We start from the raw sequence: 22,881 nt of genomic DNA, 5'->3' as shown, positions 1-22,881 counted from the left end.
TACATTGACAGAATTGTCCTCATTTGCAGCCATAAGTATCCATATTCCTATAAAAATTTACAGTTGTTTTTCATTATTAGGAGTAACATTTAGCCCAACTGTCTCTTCATTTGAATGTTTTACTTTAACATCCATGATGTCAGGTGTAAAAAGTAATGTCAAGGCTTCTCTAGGAGAATGGTCAACACCAGCTTGAGTTACTCCTGCCTGCTCCCTTACTATATCTGCAAGAAACCTCCTAGGTATTCTGGGCTGTGAGATTACACACCTTCATCATACTTGGCCACAGTCACATCCTGATGGTCACTACCTGTAATTACATATTCTTCATCATCTCTAATGTCCACATCAGTTTCCCAATACGAATGTTGCTCCATAACATCATCGTCATCCTCATCTTCACTTTCACTCTCAGAGTTGGAATCTTCTTTTAAAATTTCATTCAAAACTTTTTCTAAAGGTGGTTCACATATTCTTTTAGCCAATTCTGAGTCTCAGTGTAAACAAGAGTGAACTGAACTAACTCACTAGAAGAGTAAAAGATAAATAATAACTGACAGTCACGAAAAATTACTTCCTCTGGAAACAAATTGGTTATCAGAACATCAAGAATGCCAACCATCAAGAAACATAGGCCTCTGTTGTTTTAGAGGTGGGAAATAAAAAAAATCTATGTGCAAAAATTTTCTGTTTCATTGAAACTTAAGGGGTGTGGCTTTGTTGAACCCGTATTAAAAGTTTAATTTTTCCTTTCAAAGGAGTAGTTTTCTTTAAAATGTATTGACACTAAAGTTCAATGCAATATTCAACAAACAATGACTCAAAGGGAAAATCTGTACAGCTATGACATGGGCAGAAACTAAGGAATATAAATAGTCATGGGCTCAATAAAAACCCAGCAGGTGTCCTAGGGTTAACACCAACATTTGCAGACTTACTAGCTTACAAGTTACACAAGGTATGCATTTATGCATTGGCCTCAGCTACCAAATTGCACTTCCCCCTACTGCCTCATGGTTGTTCAGAACAGAATCCCCCCACAATTATTGTTGGCCTCTCCATCCTGCCATCTACAAACCTATCAAAGCAGCTGTATTCAGTTTCTCTGATGAATCAATATCAAAACTGAAATCTTTCTTGAAATACATAACACATTCTTCATTCCCTGAAGTAACTTCCAAGAGAGTCACATTCATGAACTAGTTTCTACTACTACTATACCTATAGTATGATGCTAATATGGAACCAAAGTAAGAAAATGTTCCAAAAAGAATTAAAAGGCCTAGATGACACAACAATAAAAACTCACAGCACTCTTGAAAAGAAAAAAAAATGAAAAGAGAGAGATTTAGATGCACTTAATGTATTTTAATTACATATGAAGTATATTTACTACACCTCAAATTGTTAAATCCGCCTAACATACACTGGAAGCAAAAAGATATACTACAAAGTAGGAACATATACTGGAAGAAAAAAGATGTACCATGAAATAGCAAGAAAGCAAAAGTAATATTGAAATACAAAAAACAAAAAAAGTACTTCCAGGAGTGCTATTTCTACAAGGTTCGCAGGAGAGCTTCTGTGAAGTTGAGAAGGTAGGAGATGAGATACTGGCAGAAGCAAAGCCGTGAGGATGGGACACGAGTCATGCTTGGGTAGCTCAGTTGGTAGAGCACTTGTCCATGAAAGGCAAAGGTCCCGTGTTTGAGTCTCGATCTGGCACACAGTTTTAATCTGCCAGGAAGTTAAAAAAAAAAAAAGTATGTGAAAACTACAGAGGGATAAGACTAGCTGACACATCAAATACATTTTATGTGAGAATTGTAAGCACAAGACTACAGACAATAGCAGAATATTTGCTTCATTGGTTCATGGGCATCAGCATCAGATTATGTTGTGGAAGCTGCACAATATTTCAATGAGACAGCTACTCATCATCTTCATGTACTTACTGACATGTTGCTGCAAAGATTCACCAGTATATACGCTGACTCACTAGGAAAGTGAGTGCCAAGGATTGAGGCTATAATGTCATCATAGATGAATCATAGAGCACGGCGACATCCAGTGCACCTGCCGGACAAATGGGCAACGGGCTTCTCATTTGTGACACAGGAAATGTGCAGTTCTAAATAGTGGCCCAGCGTGCATGTGGGCAGAGTGCTGGTGCCCAGTTTGCATGTGTGGACTTTGATTCTCTGTCTGTGTTGAGGTGGAATCATTCGTCTGCGACCAATGATGTCTTAATACTGTTAGTGCTGGTTCACATTTCTTGCTAAGTTGGAATCTCGTGTCTCTATTAATCAGGTCACTACTTATATGAATTTCAACTACTTCTTTAAAAATGAAGTCCCAGTATGTGTAAGCGGACAAAAGTATCTTTATCTCTCCGTAGTTCATGCTGTGTCCTGTGTCAAGACAATGTTCAGCCACAGCAGACTTTTCTGGCCGATCCAGTCTGGTGTGACGTCTGTGTTTAGCGCATCTATCCTTAACAGTGTGACATGTCTGGCCAATGTATGATTTCTCACACTGGCATGGGATTTTATATATCCCTGGTCTCCTTAGACCTAGGTTGTCTTTAACAGAACCCAGCATAGTCTGCACTCAGGCTGGAGGGCGGAAGACACATGTTATTTGATGTTTTTTGAACAGCCTGTCAATTTTAAAGGACACACCACCAACATACAGTAGAAAAACCATCCTCATGGAGTTCTCTGTTTCTTCTGGCTGTTCTTGAGATTTAATGCATATAGGTTTAAATGCATTATGGATCTGTTTGACAGAGTACTCGTTTTGTACAAACACAGAGTGAAGATGGCTAAGCTCTGCTGATAAGCTCCCTGAATCTGAGATAATTCTAGCCCTATGAATGAGAGTCCATAACGTGCCACTGCATTGAGAGGTGATAGCAGCTTGTAGCTCATAGATATAGGTCAATGTGAGTCAGTTTGTGAAACACACAGTGACCGAGGAACCATCTTCTTTTCTGTAGACCAAGACATCAAGAAACGGGAGGTCTCCATTTTTCTCCACTTCCATGATGAAGCAGATGCTGAGATGGAGGGATCTAAAGTGTTCCAGAAATGCAGGAAATGTTGCTGATCCATGTGGCCAAACTACAAAAGTGTCATCCACATATTTCCTGAAACATTTAGGTTTCATCGCTGCTGACTGAAGTGCTTTTTCCTCGAAGTCTTCCATATAAAGTTAGCTACTAAAGGAAACAAAGGGTTATCGATAGCAATACTGTCAGTCTGCTCAAAATATTGTTTGTTAAATAAAAAGTAAGTCGAGGTAAGCAAGTGTTTGAGCAGATGTAAGATGTCCTCCTCCAACTTAGTTCCTATACGTTGTAATGAATCCAGCAAAGATACTCATGTGAACAAAGAGAGCACATCAAAACTCACCAATATGTCAGCTGGTTCAAGACGCAAGGTCTTAAGTCATTGTATAAAATCTTCTGAGTTTCGTATGTGATGTTCACATTTTCCTACCAGTGTGATTAGAAGAGAAGCCATATGTTTTGGCAAGTAATATTTTGGGGCTCCTGTATTGCTCACGATGGGGCTAAGAGGAACCCCTTCCTTACGGATCTTAAGCAGCCGATACAGCCATGGTGGAACTGGCAGCTGTACTCTTAAGCTCTGTTTAAGATGTTCAGGGAACTGGCTGGATTTGAGGAGCACAGAAGTCTTCCATTGTACTGCTAAGCACAGAAGTCTTCCATTGTACTGCATCAGTTGGATCCTTCTGGAGACAGTGATACACTGAGTTCTCCAGTAAATCTGTCATCTTGCCAAAGTAAGATGTTGCAGGCAAAAGAACAGTGGGGTTTCCCTTGTCAGCAGGTAAAATCACTATTTCTGTGTTTCTCTTAAGGAATGTAGAGCTTTCCTTTCCTCAGTGTTGATGTTCTGCTTCAGTGTGGGCATCCTGGTTATGGCCCTGCAAGCTTCTTGCCTCATGTCTTCAGCAGTCTCACTCGGCAGTTTCGAGACACCTTGCTCAACAGCACTGATAAAATCCTTGATAGGCAAGGTGTTTGGAGTGGGGGCAAAATTTGGTCCCTTTTCCAGCACTGATATTGCAGCATCACTCCATTGTTTATGTGGGAAATTAAACACAGTATGTCCACGTGGTTGTGATGACTGCTATGTAAGGCGATGGAACTTGGAAGTCTGACACGCCACAGTCTGCTGCCGCTGAACAGTAATTTACAGTCAAATGTCAGAAATTTCTTTCAATAAATTCTGCATAATTGTGGTCCCCCAAGAAGGAAAAATTGAAACAAAAATTAATGGAAACAACATCTACAAAAAGCATCCAGAGCGACTACCAAGCCAGATAAAGAGCTTCAAACCAAAATAGAAAAGATATCCTGGCAGACTGAGAAAAGTATGTTCCATACAGGCCATAATTGATCTAATAAGGAAAGTACATGAGGAGAAGAAAAACTAGTTTTATCTGGTTTATGTCAGCTTCTAAGGAACTTTTTCTGTTTCATACTGACAAAATAAAATAATAGTAGGAACACAACAACTACTTGCTGATATTGCTGCGTATGGAAGCATTAAATTTCAACCTCTGTATTTTCCTGTAAAATACAGGGTGGGCCTAAAGTCTTTGTACAATTATCAACATTTATTTTACAATAACTGTAGAACTTACAACTTTGTGGTTAGTGACAAATGAAAGGATAAATCGCCAAGTTCGTTTGCATATCTTTGTTGCAGATAGAAGCTGAGTAGAGAGCGCTGCAAGAAGAAGGTGCAATGTTCTTTGTGGTAAAGAGAGACAAAATCTCCATTTATTGTGCAATGAAATTTTTGACGACAACACAGAAGAGAAGCATCTGACAGGAGTATTGTTGCATGATACTTGAAGTTTAAACAGATTGGCAGCATGTTGGATCTTTTGTGAACAGACTGGCCTTCAGCCAATGAACAACATGTCAGAGCTGTGCAACAAGCATTCTACATAGCCCTTCCAAATCTACTCAACATGTATATTGTGAATTAGGGATCCCTAGCAGCACATTGTGAAGAATTCTAAACAACAAACTGCATTTGCATGCATACAGTTATAAGGTCCACATAAGACATGCATTACAACCCGGTTATAGAACTTGTTGAGCATCTTTTTTGACTGAAATATTGACACAAATTGACATAGGAATGAATATCTTCAACAAATTTGTTTTTCAAATGAGGCTACTTTCCACATACAAGATAAAATTAAAATTCACAGTGTGAGAATGTGGAGTTCTGAAATTCCACATGTTGCCTTAGATCACATTAGGGAGTCCCCTAAAATGAATGTGTGGTGGAGTTTAGTGCACAAGAGAGTCATTCACCCTTGCATTTATGGACATGAACAGATGCTGACTGTTTGCTCCATCCCGTTATGTCCACAAATTAAATGCTGTGCCACAAGACGAAAGGTAATTTGCACATTCGGCTGAACTTGTGTCCATTGTCTCTTTGCAGCCACAAGACCTTATTACACACTTGACCAATGAGTATGCACCCTTCTTGGTCATATTTACCACAGTCATGCAGTCATGGCATGTGAATCTTTCCGACAGTACCTCTGCAAGGTTTTTTACTGTACCAACAATTGTCAATAAATGTATTATTATATAGTCAAGTGTTTGATCAATAAGTGTTGCTGAGTCTAGACCCTGAACTTAAGTGCATGGGTCCAGCAGTAAAAGCTAGCTCACCACACAATGAACTTGAAAGCACTTCACTTCATGGAAAACTGAAAAAAAACCTATTTGAATTACTCAGTCTCCTTTTCTCTGCTTCTGACTCATTGACTGCTCTGTATAGCACCTATCATTTCCATAGTTTTCAAACCATGTGTGTTACTGTTACTGCACTATTTATGTTGCTCTATGAATGGCCTAAAACCTTTCCCTCAATATTTGGTCCCAAGCAACATCTCCCACATCCTTTAACTCTTTTGTAGGCACATATCTGCAGTGACTCAGCAAATTTAATTTTTGTTTACATCATTCTTTTTGTTGTGCCTGTCTCTGACCAACATTTACAATATGTGTTGAGTAGCAATTTCCCATTTTTGTAATACTGTCTTTGTTCATATTATTCCAGAATAGAAATTGACTGACTATATTTAATTTTTGATAGTTTCATTTTTGAGACTTACGACTAGAACTACCGTGGTAATTATTCTTACCAATGCCTGGTGTGAGCTGTTAAGTGGTTGCCATTACACAGTTTCAAAATTCCTTTGATGACACTAAACATCTGTAGAAGCCCCTTGCCATATTGCAGATTTAAAAGTTTGCCAATTTCTGCTAGTTCCTTCCATTATATCAATGTGCAGCAAGTCACAACAGTATTTGCTCAATATTACCAAAGAGGTTTGTATTGTAGAAACAAAGCAGTGTGTTCCTACTTCATAAGTGACAACAGTAGTGATATCACAATGAACAGTAAATGATCGTTGTAGCAGTTTTTACACACTTGGTACAATGTTCTTTTCAAGATGGCAGGCAGGAAGACATATTTTCATGACTACATTAAAAGAATTATGCTAATGGTAAGCATGCTTCCTGATGTCCACAAAAAGAAATATTAATTTAGTGGTAAATATACTTCCCATGACTCACAGAAAAATTACTTTGGTGGTAAGCATACAGCCCAATAGCCTTTAAAACAATGTTATTTGGTGGTATGTACACTTCACACAGCCTCTGGAAGACACAAGAAACATTTCTTGACAGTTAAAAGCTACCTTTCACTGTCAACTACAGATGGTGCAGCAAATTTCAACCAGGTGCTAGGAGTGCACAGAAGACATATTACTATGTACACAGTCAAGAAACACAATTGGTGGTAATTATACTTTCTGGCACCTACAAAAGGTTTACCAAGCAGGTCCTGAAATCTATAACATTACATATATTTATCACATGTTATCATCTAACAAGTAGTCTACTTTCTCTCTTCCTAACAACATTTTAGGCCCCTATTTCCTTTTTAGAATAAGTAAGATGAAACATGTCTGGATAAATGAATCAGAGAAAAAAAAACCATTAGACTCACAGTAATGTTTCGATAGTTTCTGAGGAGAAATGCCTGTGTACAAGAATAACAATGAATTAATAAATGGAACAACATCAGAGCACAAAACTCATAGAGGGTGGTGCAAAAAGAAAACATGGATTTGTCTTGCTATAGTATCAGTGGTGGGAGTGGAATGGCGGGATGAGGGACCTACTGTTTTGTAGGCTAGAGCATCCAGTTTAAGTTGCAATGGTGCAGTAGACTGTGTATCATTGCATTTTTGCTGTTAGACATTTCTCCAAAAGTAATCACTCTGTGATCACAGTCCAATGGCTTTTCCGTACAAACTTCAATGTTCCGCAAAATGGTTCACTATCTGATTGCAACACAATATTGCATTGGGTTGCCTCCTTTCACACAACTGGGTCAGTCATGAAGCAGATATTGCCTGGTCATTCTCACACAGTGTGAACACAGGAAAATATTGCTAGAGTAAGGGCATCTGTTCTTCAAAGTCCTCACTGCTCCACCGGGTGACATACTCCACTTATGGCTTGTCTCGTCGCTCGCTGCCGCAGTTCCTGAAGAATGCGTTACATTTTCATTCTTACAAAATTATGATTGTGCAGAAGATTCACATCCTTGATTATAGTGAACGGACACAGTTTTGTGAGATAATGCTTGATGTTCTTGCTGCTGATGATGTTGTGTTGATGATGAATGATGAGACCCACTTTCACTTAGATGGTTATGTAAACAAACAAAACTGTTGCTATTGGGCAGTAGACAACCCACAAGAAATGCATAAAAAACCACTGCACAGAGCAAAAGTGACAGTGTGGTGTGGTGAATCTAAAGTGGTAATTGTTGGGCTTTATTTTTTTTGAACAAGGCGGTGTTAGTGTAACAGTGAATGCTGTGCATTATGCTGCACTGCTATGCAATTTCGTGCAGCCACAACTGGACACTATAGGGATAAACATAGAAGACATGTGATTCTAACAAGATGGAGCCACACCTCACACGGCTAATGATTCGATGGAAGTTGTTCGATAAATGTTTCCCCAACATGTGATTTCACATTTTGGTAATGTCCACTGCCCAGCATGCTCACCAGATTTGTCTGTTTGTGACTTTTTCTTATGGGGTTACCTAAAACGTAAAGTGTACTGCAACAAACCTCATACACTCAATGACCTGAAGGTTTCAATATGTCAAGAAACTGCTGCTGTTTCACATGACATATTGACGAAAGTAATTGCAAACTTCAAAGAAAGGCATTTAATGTGTATTCACAAAGAAGGCTGCTATCTGCCTCACATTATCTTTAAAACATGAAGAACATAAAACTACATAGATTGGATACATTACCAAATATAGTGATGTGAATTCATTTTGTATGTGATCAAAATAGAGCCTGTTATACTAGCTTGAAATCCATGCATTCTTTTTGTGTCACCCTGTATTTATCTCCTTAAAATAGGATAGCAGCCTTAGACAAGAATTATGCAGAGTACCCTACACTGAAGTATTTCAGTTGCAGTATAACAACTGTGCTGGTTTATTTCTTCTGTTTTAGCACTGTCTGTACGCTTCATCACCAGACGTTACATAGGAGAATATGATCACCAAACAGGTGAGTGTTACTCTTTTTTCATTTTGTTACTAATTATTGCAACATAAATCTCTCTTTTCCTTTAATGAACTCTCTGCCAAAAGCATATTCAAACACTATCCAAAAAGTTATATTTGTTCATAATTCAGAAAACATATCTATATCACTTTTAATGTGGATGAAGTTCTCTTTCTTTACTTCAGTTCCTGTTTTGAAGTCAGTTTTTCAAAAATATTTCAAGTAGAAATTTCAGTGGCATAAACAAGAGTCATCTCTGCAGCAACATCTACACCTACTTTCATAATTTGGTAACCACTATGAAGTGCAGAAGGTCGTTTCATTCACTCATGTAGCACAGAGAAGAGTGACTACTTTAAAGCCCCCATCAGTACTGTAATTAGTCTAATCTTGTCTTCGCGGTTCCCAAGGGAGTGACATGTGGGGGACCATAGTACATTCCCAGATTCCTTACTTAATGCTCATTCTTTAACTTAGAAAGTAGGGTTTTGTGAGGTACTTGGCTTCTATCTAACAGTTTTGCCAGTTCTGGTTTTCCAGAATACCTGTGACACTCTCCTGTGACTCAAACTTGTGACCAGTCATGCAGTACTTCTTTGTATACATTCAGTATCCCCCATCAGCTCCATTTCATAAGAGTCACACACTTGAGCAATATTCTAGAAAGAACCATGTTTTCTATGGAATTGCCTTTGTAGACAGGTTGCAGTTCCCCAGTTTCCTACAAGGGTACCAAAGTCTGGCACTTGATTTACCTACAACTGAGCTTAAGTGATCATTCCATTACAAATCTCCACAAATCATTAGCACTCAGATTTTGAAGCTCGTACTTCAGATGGTGTTGGGAGTAGGTCACTAGTTGGGTAGTTCCAGAAATAAATGTGAAAGTAATGATGAAAGAGTATTTGAAATGTGACAGTTTCAGTGTATTGTGATGAACTGTGTTGGTCCTGTTTTATTATTGTAAAAGTGGTAGAAAAAGAAATGGAGTAACAGGAGAATGTGGATAAAGCCCAACAACTTTTAATGGGAACATCAAATGAAGCAGGAAATAAGTCTTTTTAGGTATTCACATTGACTCTAAACTCTATTGGGAGGAACATGTCAATCACGTATGTGAAAAAATATCTCAGGTGGCATACCTTATCTTGAAACTGAGGGAGGTAGTGAGCTTAGAGTACCTTGGGGTGACATACTTTGGGTTATTCCAGTCACATATTTCATATGGTCTGATTATATGGGGGCACTCCCCTCACATCAAGAACATCTTGAAATTACAAAAAAAAGTTTTACACATAATATGTAAAAAAAGTCATATGGAGCACTGTCGTCCTCTTTTTTCCAGACTCAGAATACTCACAATTATAAATTTATACATCTATGTGTCTGTACTCTACATTAAAAATAACATTTCAGAATTTATTGCCAGAGGGTAAATACATGAACACGACACTAGGGCTAAGGGCAATTTAGACATACTGTGGCACAGATAAGCAAGAACAGGAAATTCCCACAAAGTTAACCCACTCAAAATGTTCAATAAACTGCCAATTCATGTTCAGTCTACGGATATCTTTTTTTTTTTTTTTTTTTTTAAATTAAGTGGTACAGCTGGCTTACAGATCATCTGCTCTATGACATTAAAGAATTCTTTGAGATGCCTGAGGAGGATATTAGTATTTAAAAGTTGTCTGTAGTTAAACATATTATTGTGTGCTGTGGTTAATCATGTGCAATTACATAGTGTATACAATAAACAATGTGATAGAATATTATATTAGATTATAGTATAGCTTATTGCATCAACTTTTAGAAGCTATCCTGATGTAATTTGGTACACTGCCATGCTTGAAATGTATTCTATAGTGTACTGACACTTGTTTATTTTATTATTCTGTATGTACTAGTACATCCTGTATGGTGAAGCCAATATCATTGTAAAATGATCTATGGTGAATAAAATTCTTGATTCTTGATTAATACACAATCCCATGTAGGCACTTGCTGCTGGCAAGTGGGTCACTGTTAGCTGCTCATTTTTACATTATTGTCCAGATGATCATATGAGGTCTGTGCTTTGATTACCAGTTCAGCAAATGGAGACTCTGTTAGCTCACCAGATACTGTTACTCATGGTTTCACAGATGTTGTCTATGTTATTTAATTTTTGACATCCGCTACTTAAAGAAAATTTGCTAATTATGAATGCTGGGTAAGCCCATTCTCTTTTTTCATGACTTGATTTTATTGCACTTAATGATGCAGCTAAAATGCTGTGAAACTGGTCATGGCTATATGTAAAGGAATTACAGCTACAGTAGTCTTCTCTCTTCAAAATGGAATTCCTTATTTTATATGGTTTCATGCCTGGGAAGCAAAACAAAGACTAGATCCTTACAATTCAAGAAGTAACATTCAGTTTTGGCATGATGATACTGCAAAAGACTGTGAAATATGCTCTTACATTACTTAGTTTTTTATGCTGTATTGATCATGTACATACAGTAGAACCTCGCTAGTCTGCCCCCTGTGGGACCGGGAGCTAGGTCGGAATGTAAAAAAAGGTCGGATTATCAGAGGAACACTTTTATTGACCCATAACTTCACAATACAATGCAGCATAACCTTGTTGTTCAACTGGAAATGCAGTCTCAAAAACTGTTCCATGTTAAAACAGTAACAAAACAAAAAGGAAATGTTCAAACACTAAAAAAAATCTTGCACGATAGTGTAATCTGCAGTAGTGCCTGTACTGTAAAATACGTCTGTATCGTGCAGTAAGATACTGCGAGTGTAAGTTTAACATCTGTTCACACCCTATTACAGTAATGGTAAAAATGTGTCTTCTCTTAAGCAGGACGAAAAAAAATCTGTAAACGGTAGCAGAATTAACTGACGATGAACTCACTAAAGCAGTAACTCGAACAGCTGATGAGAACAAGAACGATGATGACAGCAATGAAGATAATAAAGCTATGGCTTGAGTACCACATGCAGACATCCATGCTAATCTTCGTTGTTGTCATCATGGTTCTCGTTCTCATCAGCTTTTCGAGTTACAGCATCAATGAGTTAGTCAGTTAATTCTGCTACCATTGTGCAGTCAACATGTTGTAATGATCCACTTGCTTATGGCACTGGGCTCAACATCCAGTAAAGAAAGCATTTAGATAGTCTCCTAATTTAGTTTTACGCACTTTAATATATAAGAAGAATACCGTCACTACTTTATAAAACAAATGCGTGCACAACAACACTTATAGATCGAGTTACCAACAAGTTATTTCATATGAAAAGTGATCCAACTGTCGCACCTAGCATTGGTCAACTGTCTACTGATCTATATTGCAGACAGTCTTAACTGTAGCAGCGGCCCGTGCAGATAAACAAACACCGGAAATGGGATGGTTGGACTAAGCAGTGAGTTGGACCATCCACGGTCGGGTTAGGGAAGTTCTACTGTAAGTGCAAATTATTTTACTTAACTTTAACTAACCTCAGATGTAAGACTGCACATCATAAGTGTAGTTCTCAAGAACTCTCCCACATTCACCTAGGTGAATGGTAGTTTCATTTCCATGTCTTATTCACACGAAAATATAAGGAAAATGAGTTATAGCAAAAATTACATTCTCATCAACAGGTACTTCAGAGAAGAAAGTTAAGTCCTACAAATCTACAGCTAGGAGAATGACATGAAATGTTTGCGTATACATGCATTTTTTTAACCTACAACACTTACTTGCACTATATTTTAATTATACACATTACCCATTATGTTCTGATAATATATGTCAAGAAACCTTCTTGACTTATTAAGATTAGATGAGATGAGATTTGAACCAAATACTTGCTTTCATCTACGTCTACAGTTACATGACTACTCTGTCGTTCACACGTAAGTGCCTGGCAGAGGGTTCATTGAACCACTTTGAGACTACTTCTCTGTTGTTCCATCCCCTAGCACCATTTGGGAAAAATAAACACTTAGATATTTCCATACAAGCTCTGATTTCTCTTATTTTATTATGATTATCATTTATCCCTATGTAGGTTGGTATCAACAAAATATTTTTGCATCCAGGAGAATGTTGGTGACTGAGATTTTATGAAAAGATCTCACTGCAATGAAAAATGTCTTAGTTTTAATGACTGACACCCCAAGTCACTTATCATGTCCATGATGCTTGCTCCCTATTTCCCAATAACACAATATGAGATACCCTTCTTTGCGCATCTTCAATGTCCTCCATCAATACTATCTGGTAAGGATATAAGACTCTAGCAGTGTAGGCACTGCCTTTAGTAGATGTGTTGCATCTTCTAAGTGTTCTGCCAGTAAAATGCATTCTTTGGTTTGCCTTCCTCAAAATATTATGTATGTCATCATTAGTTTGTAAATGTAATTCCTAGATTTTCAGCTGAGCAGTGTTTGGTAAATTGAGACTTTGCAATGAATCTCATTTCCTGACTCAAAATTTCAGTATGCCTGAACTTCTCTGTGCCAAAATTGTCAGAAACAAATACAAAAAACTTGGACCTGCACTTGGCCCCTGTGTAGTGTCTGAATCCAGAAGCAAGAAAGCTTTATTCTGCAGAAGAATGTATAAAAGGCAGTCAAATGAAAATGAGACAGATGGGAAAAAGTAAGTAAACTACACTCCTGGAAATGGAAAAAAGAACACATTGACACCGGTGTGTCAGACCCACCATACTTGCTCCGGACACTGCGAGAGGGCTGTACAAGCAATGATCACACGCACGGCACAGCGGACACACCAGGAACCGCGGTGTTGGCCGTCGAATGGCGCTAGCTGCGCAGCATTTGTGCACCGCCGCCGTCAGTGTCAGCCAGTTTGCCGTGGCATACGGAGCTCCATCGCAGTCTTTAACACTGGTAGCATGCCGCGACAGTGTGGACGTGAACCGTATGTGCAGTTGACGGACTTTGAGCGAGGGCGTATAGCGGGCACGCGGGAGGCCGGGTGGACGTACCGCCGAATTGCTCAACATGTGGGGCGTGAGGTCTCCACAGTACATCGATGTTGTCGCCAGTGGTCGGCGGAAGGTGCATGTGCCCGTCGACCTGGAACCGGACCGCAGTGACACACGGATGCACGCCAAGACCGTAGGATCCTACGCAGTGCCGTAGGGGACCGCACCGCCACTTCCCAGCAAATTAGGGACACTGTTGCTCCTGGGGTATCGGCGAGGACCATTCGCAACCATCTCCATGAAGCTGGGCTACGGTCCCGCACACCGTTAGGCCATCTTCCGCTCACGCCCCAACATCGTGCAGCCCGCCTCCAGTGGTGTCGCGACAGGCGTGAATGGAGGGACGAATGGAGACGTGTCGTCTTCAGCGATGAGAGTCGCTTCTGCCTTGGTGCCAATGATGGTCGTATGCGTGTTTGGCGCCGTGCAGGTGAGCACCACAATCAGGACTGCATACGACTGAGGCACACAGGGCCAACACCCGGCATCATGGTGTGGGGAGCGATCTCCTACACTGGCCGTACACCACTGGTGATCGTCGAGGGGACACTGAATAGTGCACGGTACATCCAAACCGTCATCGAACCCATCGTTCTACCATTCCTAGACCGGCAAGGGAACTTGCTGTTCCAACAGGACAATGCACGTCCGCATGTATCCCGCGCCACCCAACGTGCTCTGGAAGGTGTAAGTCAACTACCCTGGCCAGCAAGATCTCCGGATCTGTCCCCCATTGAGCATGTTTGGGACTGGATGAAGCGTCGTCTCACGCGGCCTGCACGTCCAGCACGAACGCTGGTCCAACTGAGGTGCCAGGTGGAAATGGCATGGCAAGCCGTTCCACAGGACTACATCCAGCATCTCTACGATTGTCTCCATGGGAGAATAGCAGCCTGCATTGCTGCGAAAGGTGGATATACACTGTACTAGTGCCGACATTGTGCATGCTCTGTTGCCTGTGTCTATGTGCCTGTGGTTCTGTCAGTGTGATCATGTGATGTATCTGACCCCAGGAATGTGTCAATAAAGTTTCCCCTTCCTGGGACAATGAATTCACGGTGTTCTTATTTCAATTTCCAGGAGTGTATTTACTATTTCAAAGAAATCACCATAATTGCTAGTACATTTGTCCCACTGAGATGCAAGATGGCAAGATGGTAAGTGCCTTCATGGAAAAATGTTTGCAGTTTCCTGTGGAACCTTGATAGCACACAGGTGTGTATATCTCTTCATCTGAAGTGAACTGATGACCATGAACATCTTTTCTCAGGACTCCAAAAGTATTAAAATTGGGAAGATTGGGGCTGTATGAAGGATGTGTAAGGGATTTCCAGAAAACTTATGTGTCATACTTGAAACAGCCTGCCAACAAAATGCCTGTCCACAAGTTGCAGAGGTTGTTTCTGAGTATGCGGCAGAGGGCTGGCGGGGAAGCCCGTACACATCCTCCATACAGTCCCAGCTTCTACTGATGCAATTTCTGGATTTATGGAGCCCTGAAGAGAGACATTTGTGTGTGCTGACATGCTTTGGACAAAGAGGTGCATGCCTGGGTACAATTATGATTCTATTAGCGACCACAAACATGTTTCAATGAAAGCATTGACCATATTGTCTTGCAGTGGGACAAATGTATTAACAGTGATTACTTCTGAAATAATAAACAGTTTTCTTACTTTTTCCCATCTGTCTCATTCTTATTTGACTTCCCACCATACAATGAAATAAAGTAGCTCTGATGGATTAAACTTATGCCAAACCATGACTGAAACCCAACCACTTGCCTTTTGTGAGCAAGGACACTAGTGTTTGTTGACAAAGATACTGCGCCACCATTGAGAAATGAGAGACTGCAGGTATATACTGTTTCACAATACTATTGACACTAGCATAATACAAGCAAACATTTATTATGCATAAAAGTCATAAGAATAAATTTTTCTACTTCTTGCTTCACTTTTTTGTTTTGGAGTCACAACAATACACCCTACACTCATCTAAAGTGATTAGGAAGCTAAAGAAGTAACGTATTATTTATTGATTATACTACCTATTCAGTAGTGTAAGCAGTCAAATTCTGTAATTAAAGGGTCAAAACTGTAGTTTCATTAGTTATATCAGTAATTCTGTAGGTATATCAGTACAGCTTCCTTTCTATTTCCGAGATATAACAATATCAGTGTCCTGGTCACTTTCTTCATCAATAATTTCAAGTACAAACGGTACCAGCTGAAAAATGCTCCTATCAGAGCACAAAAGAGGCAAATATGATCCCCTTTGAAACACTCTGACAGGAAAATGTGGAACTATCCGCCTAAATCCTCACTCCTCCTTCCTCATCAAAAACTTTGGTATGCAGACATGTTCACGCTCTTTTAACAGAGAACATTCTAAATCCTTTATATTCAGTATCTCCCACTCATTCCCAGTGTTTACATATGTCTGTCTCTCACTGTCTTCAACCCTTTCTCTCACTCTTCCTTACCAATGTCTCCTTCTCTGCCACTTTCACTGACTCTCTGTCCCACTGCCATTATCTTTGTGCCATTCCTTTTCTCTCCCATTTCCTATGTCTCTTTCTTTCTCACTTACAGCCTTTCTCTTCAGTCACCATTGTCTCCTCTCCACACATGTCCTCAGGAATGATATTTATATCATCAGGGTTTTGGCCCCTAGACCAAGAAACCTTAGCAAGCATGTATAAGGGATGGGGGAAAGTGCGTAAATGTTTTCATGTTTCAGTTCACCATTCACCATTAGAAAAGGGAGGGGGGGGGGGGGGCGGTCCAGATGCACCTAACCTGTGTATGGTCTTCCTCTCATCTCTCTTTTTCATTTCTCCTGCTTCCTCTCTCTTTCATTCCCACTTTTACTATCTCCACTCATCTCTCTTTTCTCTTTCATTGCCACTGTCTCTCATTGACCACCACTATCTCCTGTTTCCTTAGTCTCACTGCTATTATCTTCTTCTCCCTTTCTCTTTCACTGCCAGTTTCTCTCTCTCCTCCATCGCTATCTCCTCTCTTTTTCTCTCCCATTGACACTGTATCCTCTCTCTTCCACCATCACTGTCTCTGTGCTATCTCTTTCAGCCCAAAAAAGTGCAAAAAGGTTCACATGCAGATGCTGCCACAAAAGTCTTTGGTCACTTACCTAATAGCACCACAAGATAAATGCTACCAGTGAATTCATATTAATAAATAAATAAATAAATATCTTCCATCCAATAAATCTGACAGATAGATTTTTGGTGAAGAAGAAAGAATGAGGATTGACAAGATTAGATTAGATTAGATTGCATATTCTGGGGTAACTCATCATTGAGTAAAAGAGTGTTCATTGCACAAAAGCGTGTAATCAGAATAATTGCTGGAGCTCATCCAAGATCATCCTGCAGACACTTATTTAAAGAGCTAGAGATCTTCACTGTAGCCTCACAATATATATATATTCACTTATGAAATTTGTTATTAACAATCCGAACGAATTCAAAAGTACTAGCAGTGTACATGACTACAACACTAGAAGAAAGGATGATCTCCACTACTCAAGGTTAAATCTAACTTTGGCTCAGAAGGGGGTAAATTATGCTGCCACAAAAGTCTTTGGTCACTTACCTAATAGCATCAAAAGTCTGACAGATAGCCAAATAGCATTTAAAAGAAAATTAAAAGAATTTCTTAATGGCAACTCCTTCTACTCATTAGATGAATTTTTGGATGTAGTAAGTGGGTAATTTCGCCAGTTCCCCCCCCCCCCCCCCCCCCAAAAAAAAAAAAAAATATTAAGTGTCGTAATATTTTGTGTAATGTAATATCTTGTATAGACACCTTTTATTAACCTGACATATTCCACACCATTACAAAATGGTGTATTCGTGATCTATGGAACAAGTATTAATCTAATCTAATCAAAAGAACCTACCGATCTGCCCAATTTCCCAGGACTGGAGGATGGAGGAAGTATGTAATGTTTAAATTTTGATCACATACTGTAGGATTGCTACAGTATGTATGTTCTCCCAGTAGGCCATGGGCTATCCAAAATAGGACTGTGAGCAAGAGAAACCAAGTTATGACCTCCCCAAAAAATCACATTTTCACACGAGGCTTTCTGGAACGTATTGGTACCATGCACTATCATGCATGGACCAATTTCAGTATCGTTGGTCCCTGCTCCATTAAAATCTCTTAACACCAATGTTCCTTTTCCATACTTTTATTATATGCACACTCTTTCATGTCTCCTATGATTACCTTTTTTTTTTTTTTTTGTTCAATATTCTACAAATCATTTTGACTGTATTTAAACTGAAGTGGTACAGAGGCAATATCAGGAATGAAAAATCTTTTTTTCCTAGTTTCCTTTCCATGGTGTGTGCAGGCTTAGATTTATTTGCCACAATGATTTCTTGTGCTTCATAGTGAAGGCTTGGCTGCATATTGAGAATATTGTGGACAACTTCTCTACACTGACATGTATCTTCATCAGGTTAATGAAATGCAAAACAAACATTCTGCAGTAGACAAAAACAACAACTGCACTGTTCATGCTAGCAATCACTGACATGCTATAGTGACTTATACAGAGTACATTACATTCACCACTCAAAGTAAAGTACATAATTGCCCCAGTTCCCAGCCTTTGACAGACTATGCAGTTAGTCCTAGTATTTTGAGACGGGCCATGTTCCAATTTGCACATCATGTCCTGTTGCATTGTCATTGCACACTACAATACAGAACACTGTCGACATATGGACTATCTCCTGTTGGCAGCCAAGATGATGGGTGACTGTAACTACCTTCGCAATTCGTATTAGCAGGCTGCTTTACTATCTCAATAGGAATCCACATATTTTCAAGAAGAAACATGAGAGGCCTTTGAGAACTAAAGCAACTTACCAAAATGAAACACAAATATTTTTACAAGATCCCATTGGCTTGACTGTCAACTGTAGGAGGCCAAAATGCTAACAGTGCTTGAAAGATTATTTCCTAAGCTGAAGCACTATAATTAGTATATAAGAGCTGAAGTGGTATTTATCTAGTAATAAAAGCCTCATCTTTGTGAGTACAACAGTCACCGAAACTAACAGGACATGATCATTGAGATTCATATCTGTCTTATTTTTATTAATTTAAACTATAAATGATCCCCTAACTTACTATAATATACTGATCAGTCTACTAGCTGGGAGAAGCATCCCATAGAACTGTTGAATCACCTAAACAAATGCCTATTTGCTATGTGAATGCTTTGGGACATAGGTGATATAAAACTAAAAAGCTAGTGTACTATACTTACTTTCATTCCATATTGTCATACGGGATTATTTTCTAGGGAACTCATCAGGCAAAGCTAAAGTTTTCTGAGCCCAGGAAAGATTAATATGAATCATTTATGGTGTGAACTCCAGAACATCCAGCAGAGGGCTGTTCAAGGAACTGGGGATACTAACTACTGCTTCCCAACATATTTATTCCTTAATGAAATTTGTCATTGAAAATACATCTTTTTTAAAACCAACAGCTCAGTTCATGGGATCAATAATAGAAATAAGAATAACTTTCACAAAGATTTAAAGTCACTTACTTTGGTTCAAAAAGGTGTCCATTATTTAGCAATATACATTTTCAATAACGTGCCAGCAGAGACAATAAGTTTACCTAATAATAAAGTTCAGTTTGAGAAGAGTCCAAGGGTTTATTGGTGGCCTGTTCCTTCTGTTCCACTGATGAATTTCTTGCCAGAACCAACTGATTCATGTATGTTTTAATAATATCACATAATATGAATATTGCATAAAATCTGACTTCTGTGCAAATCTTAAGCAGTATTGCAGCCATTGCAAGTAAGTGACCTTTTTTTTTTGCATGGCTACAATACCCTAAGAATTATCAAATGCATCTAAGTGTATTGAACATTTAATATTTGATGACAAGTTTTATATCCTTTCTTTTAAATGTCAATAACCATAAGATCTTTTTTTACCAATTATTCATGGCACATTAGCATATCTGTTCTTATTATGTAAATATTTAGTGTGTATTTTCATTTTTTGACATGCTCCACATCCCAGAAGATCTCCTCACTATGGATCAATTGGAAAAAAGAGTACATCTGATCTAATCTAATCTAATCTAGTCTAAACATGACTTTGACTGGGTATGGAAGGGGGCCTTCAGTCCATCTTAGTATGGCTTACACACACACACACACACACACACACACACACACACACACACACACACACACACACACACACACACAAAACTAAATCCCATTATACAACCCACTCATTCACAATGTCCAGCTATTAGTACTCATAAAGTAACCAACTTAACGGATCACTTTATGGGAATAAATATGAGTGGTTTACTCACCAACCCACACTGAAGACAACATGAGGCGGCAAAACACACACACACACACACACACACAACTAAATCCCATTATACAACCCACTCATTCACAATGTCCAGCTATTAGTACTCATAAAGTAACCAACTTAACGGATCACTTTATGGGAATAAATATGAGTGGTTTACTCACCAACCCACACTGAAGACAACATGAGGCAGCAAAACACACACACACACACACACACACACACACACACACACACACACACACACAACTAAATCCCATTATACAACCCACTCATTCACAATGTCCAGCTATTAGTACTCATAAAGTAACCAACTTAACGGATCACTTTATGGGAATAAATATGAGAGGTTTACTCACCAACCCACACTGAAGACAACATGAGGCGGCAAATCGTCATCAGCCCTCTTGACTAAATGCATTATAGTTGACATAAAGACAGACAGACTGACTATTAATAATGGCAGTATGGACTGGAGACTTGACAGTTCTACTGAGGTCATCAGTGAGGAGACTAATCATGTTGATTACAATTTCTGAGATTCAGAAGCACACAAGTCTGGACTGAAACTGCTGTGCACATAGTTCTGCAAAGGTTTAGGGCTGTTCAAATGTCTCACAAAACTCTTTAGGCCTTGGCGCACTATATACAGTACCATTAATAGGATTGTTGGACGCTCTATAGTCATGGTGAAAGAATACTGGGAGTAGTGACTAGATTGATGAAACTCAGGCAATAGCTTTGGTCCATGAGGTGTACACAGATGCTTCTGTGCCCGCACATTACTACACAACGTTTGGTTGTATAGAAAATCACATGGATACTGGAAATAAATACTTCCATTAGTCTTTATTTTGGGCCAATAAATTGCATAACTCTATAATCCAAAGATATGTTAGTAGAGTTGGAAAGGGCACTAAATAAGATCAGTTAGGGTTATCAAAAAGGTAGGAAAAAAACAAGAAGCAATCAAAGTATACTTTTTTGTAAGCAATGAAATTTAAAACTATATTATAGATATGATATTATGATGCAATGTGGCAACAACAGCCATTATGAAATACATTAAATACATTCACAGTTATGAACATCGTCAACCATCAGCTGTACAAAGGAATGATGACAATGAAAATTTGTGCCAGACGAGGACTCGAACCCAGATTTCCTGCTTATTGCTATTTCCCATTGTGTGTCCGAGTACAACTCGTGGTCAGGCCAAAACCTTCTTATGTCATCAACAATATGTGTACAACCTGTACTTGTACATAGATTAAGTATATTCTTGTACAGGGCAGACTTTCTACTTGAAAGTTGCCTGCTGTTGGTGGATAAATACGATATTGCAGAGTCTGTGTTATTCCAAATTACAATGCAATGTTGCTTCAGACAAGCATGTATAAAGGTTTGGGTCTGGCCAACAGTCATGCAAGGATAGCCTAATGGTAAGGTGCCCACTCCCAATAAGCGAGAAATCCAGGTCTGATTCCCCGTCTGGCACAAATTTTCATTGTTGTCACTCCATTATGAAGCTGATCTTCGTCCATATTCACAACTGAAAATACATTTCAAATATTACAGATATTTAAGCACACTCTACCAGAATAACAAAACTTGTTTCAAAAATAAACAAATAAAATTTCAAGATGAGCACCTACATTCTCATATCCTCCTACAAAGACTCATAGCAGCTCATAAATAATGGCAAATCCCACTGCAGTGAATTTCAATGTGAAAATGGAACAAAACTCAAAGAATGAAACTCTGGATATTCCAGAAATGACATAGACCATATGTCAATAGAACTTGTGAAAGGCAGCAATACATTTGTCAGTAGCACATTATTCCAGACGAAAATAAATAGAAAATAAATTTGGCTAGAATCAATCGACATAAAAATCAAACTGGTTACATTATATTAATAATGCAAAGGTACTGGATGTGGCAGACCTACACTTTTCCCATTGCAATTGATCACATAACTGTAAGGTTAAGAGTAAAAATGGAAACAAAGCTAGAATAAACAAATTTATGAGGCAGGAAATCAATATGTATATTACAAGAAATTATTTAACAATGAGGTAGACTAAATTAAACAACTAATTCAGCATCTTCTAAAATGAAGATTATAGAGGTATAGAAAAAAGGGGTGCTTTTGTAACAAAAGTTCTTTTAATATCAATGAAAGAAGCAAAAGAAAATAAAAATTTAATGTAGGCAACAATTAAAGAGAAGGTGAGAGATTGATTCATTCATCATGTTCTGCAGGTCACATCAAGGAGGTGGAATCTTCAGGGGTGTGGAATTAGTAAGGGTAGATATTAACAAACTATTTTTGGAAGGTGACTATCAACAGCTGTCAAGTACTGTATAAAATGCATGTTTGACCATCAGATGATTTTATTTTAATCCAAAATATCAACCGATTTCAGTCATGGACCATCTTCACAGATAAGGGTTAAAATAGTTTGAGCCACCACATTTGTCATTATTTAAATAATGTATAGAACATGTCATGAATATTAATATATAACACAGGATTTTTAGAAGCAAACATACTAATACTAATTGTAAACAGAGTAGTACTAAAAAGAAGATCAGGACTATAAGTATAGTACTGTTCTGTGTACACTTAGTATTAAATATAGTCCTGATCTTCTCTTCAAGACTGCTCTGTGTACTCTTAGTATTAGTACATTTGCTTGTAAAAGTCCAGTGTCGTACATTGATATTCATTACATGCTCTATGTATTATTTAATTAATGACAAATGTAATATGGTGGCTTAAACCATTTTAACCCTTATCCATGAAGACAGACTGCGACTGA

General features: G+C 38.6%; 1 protein-coding gene across 1 annotated transcript in view; it reads left to right on the top strand.

The window, feature by feature from the left end:
- LOC124794855 (ras-related and estrogen-regulated growth inhibitor) overlaps positions 1 to 22,881 on the top strand; it is a 390,394-nt gene that overhangs the window by 326,587 nt on the left and 40,926 nt on the right. The window contains exon 3 of the mRNA XM_047258521.1: positions 8,617 to 8,673. Within this exon, the coding sequence (XP_047114477.1) occupies positions 8,617 to 8,673 (57 nt within the window). The remainder of the gene's footprint in view (positions 1 to 8,616; positions 8,674 to 22,881) is intronic.

Source organism: Schistocerca piceifrons, chromosome 4 (assembly GCF_021461385.2).
Source record: "Schistocerca piceifrons isolate TAMUIC-IGC-003096 chromosome 4, iqSchPice1.1, whole genome shotgun sequence".
NCBI classification, from domain to species: Eukaryota; Metazoa; Arthropoda; class Insecta; order Orthoptera; family Acrididae; genus Schistocerca; species Schistocerca piceifrons.
The sequence above is the reverse complement of the archived record's forward strand: the minus strand, read 5'-3'. Positions and strand labels throughout refer to the sequence as shown.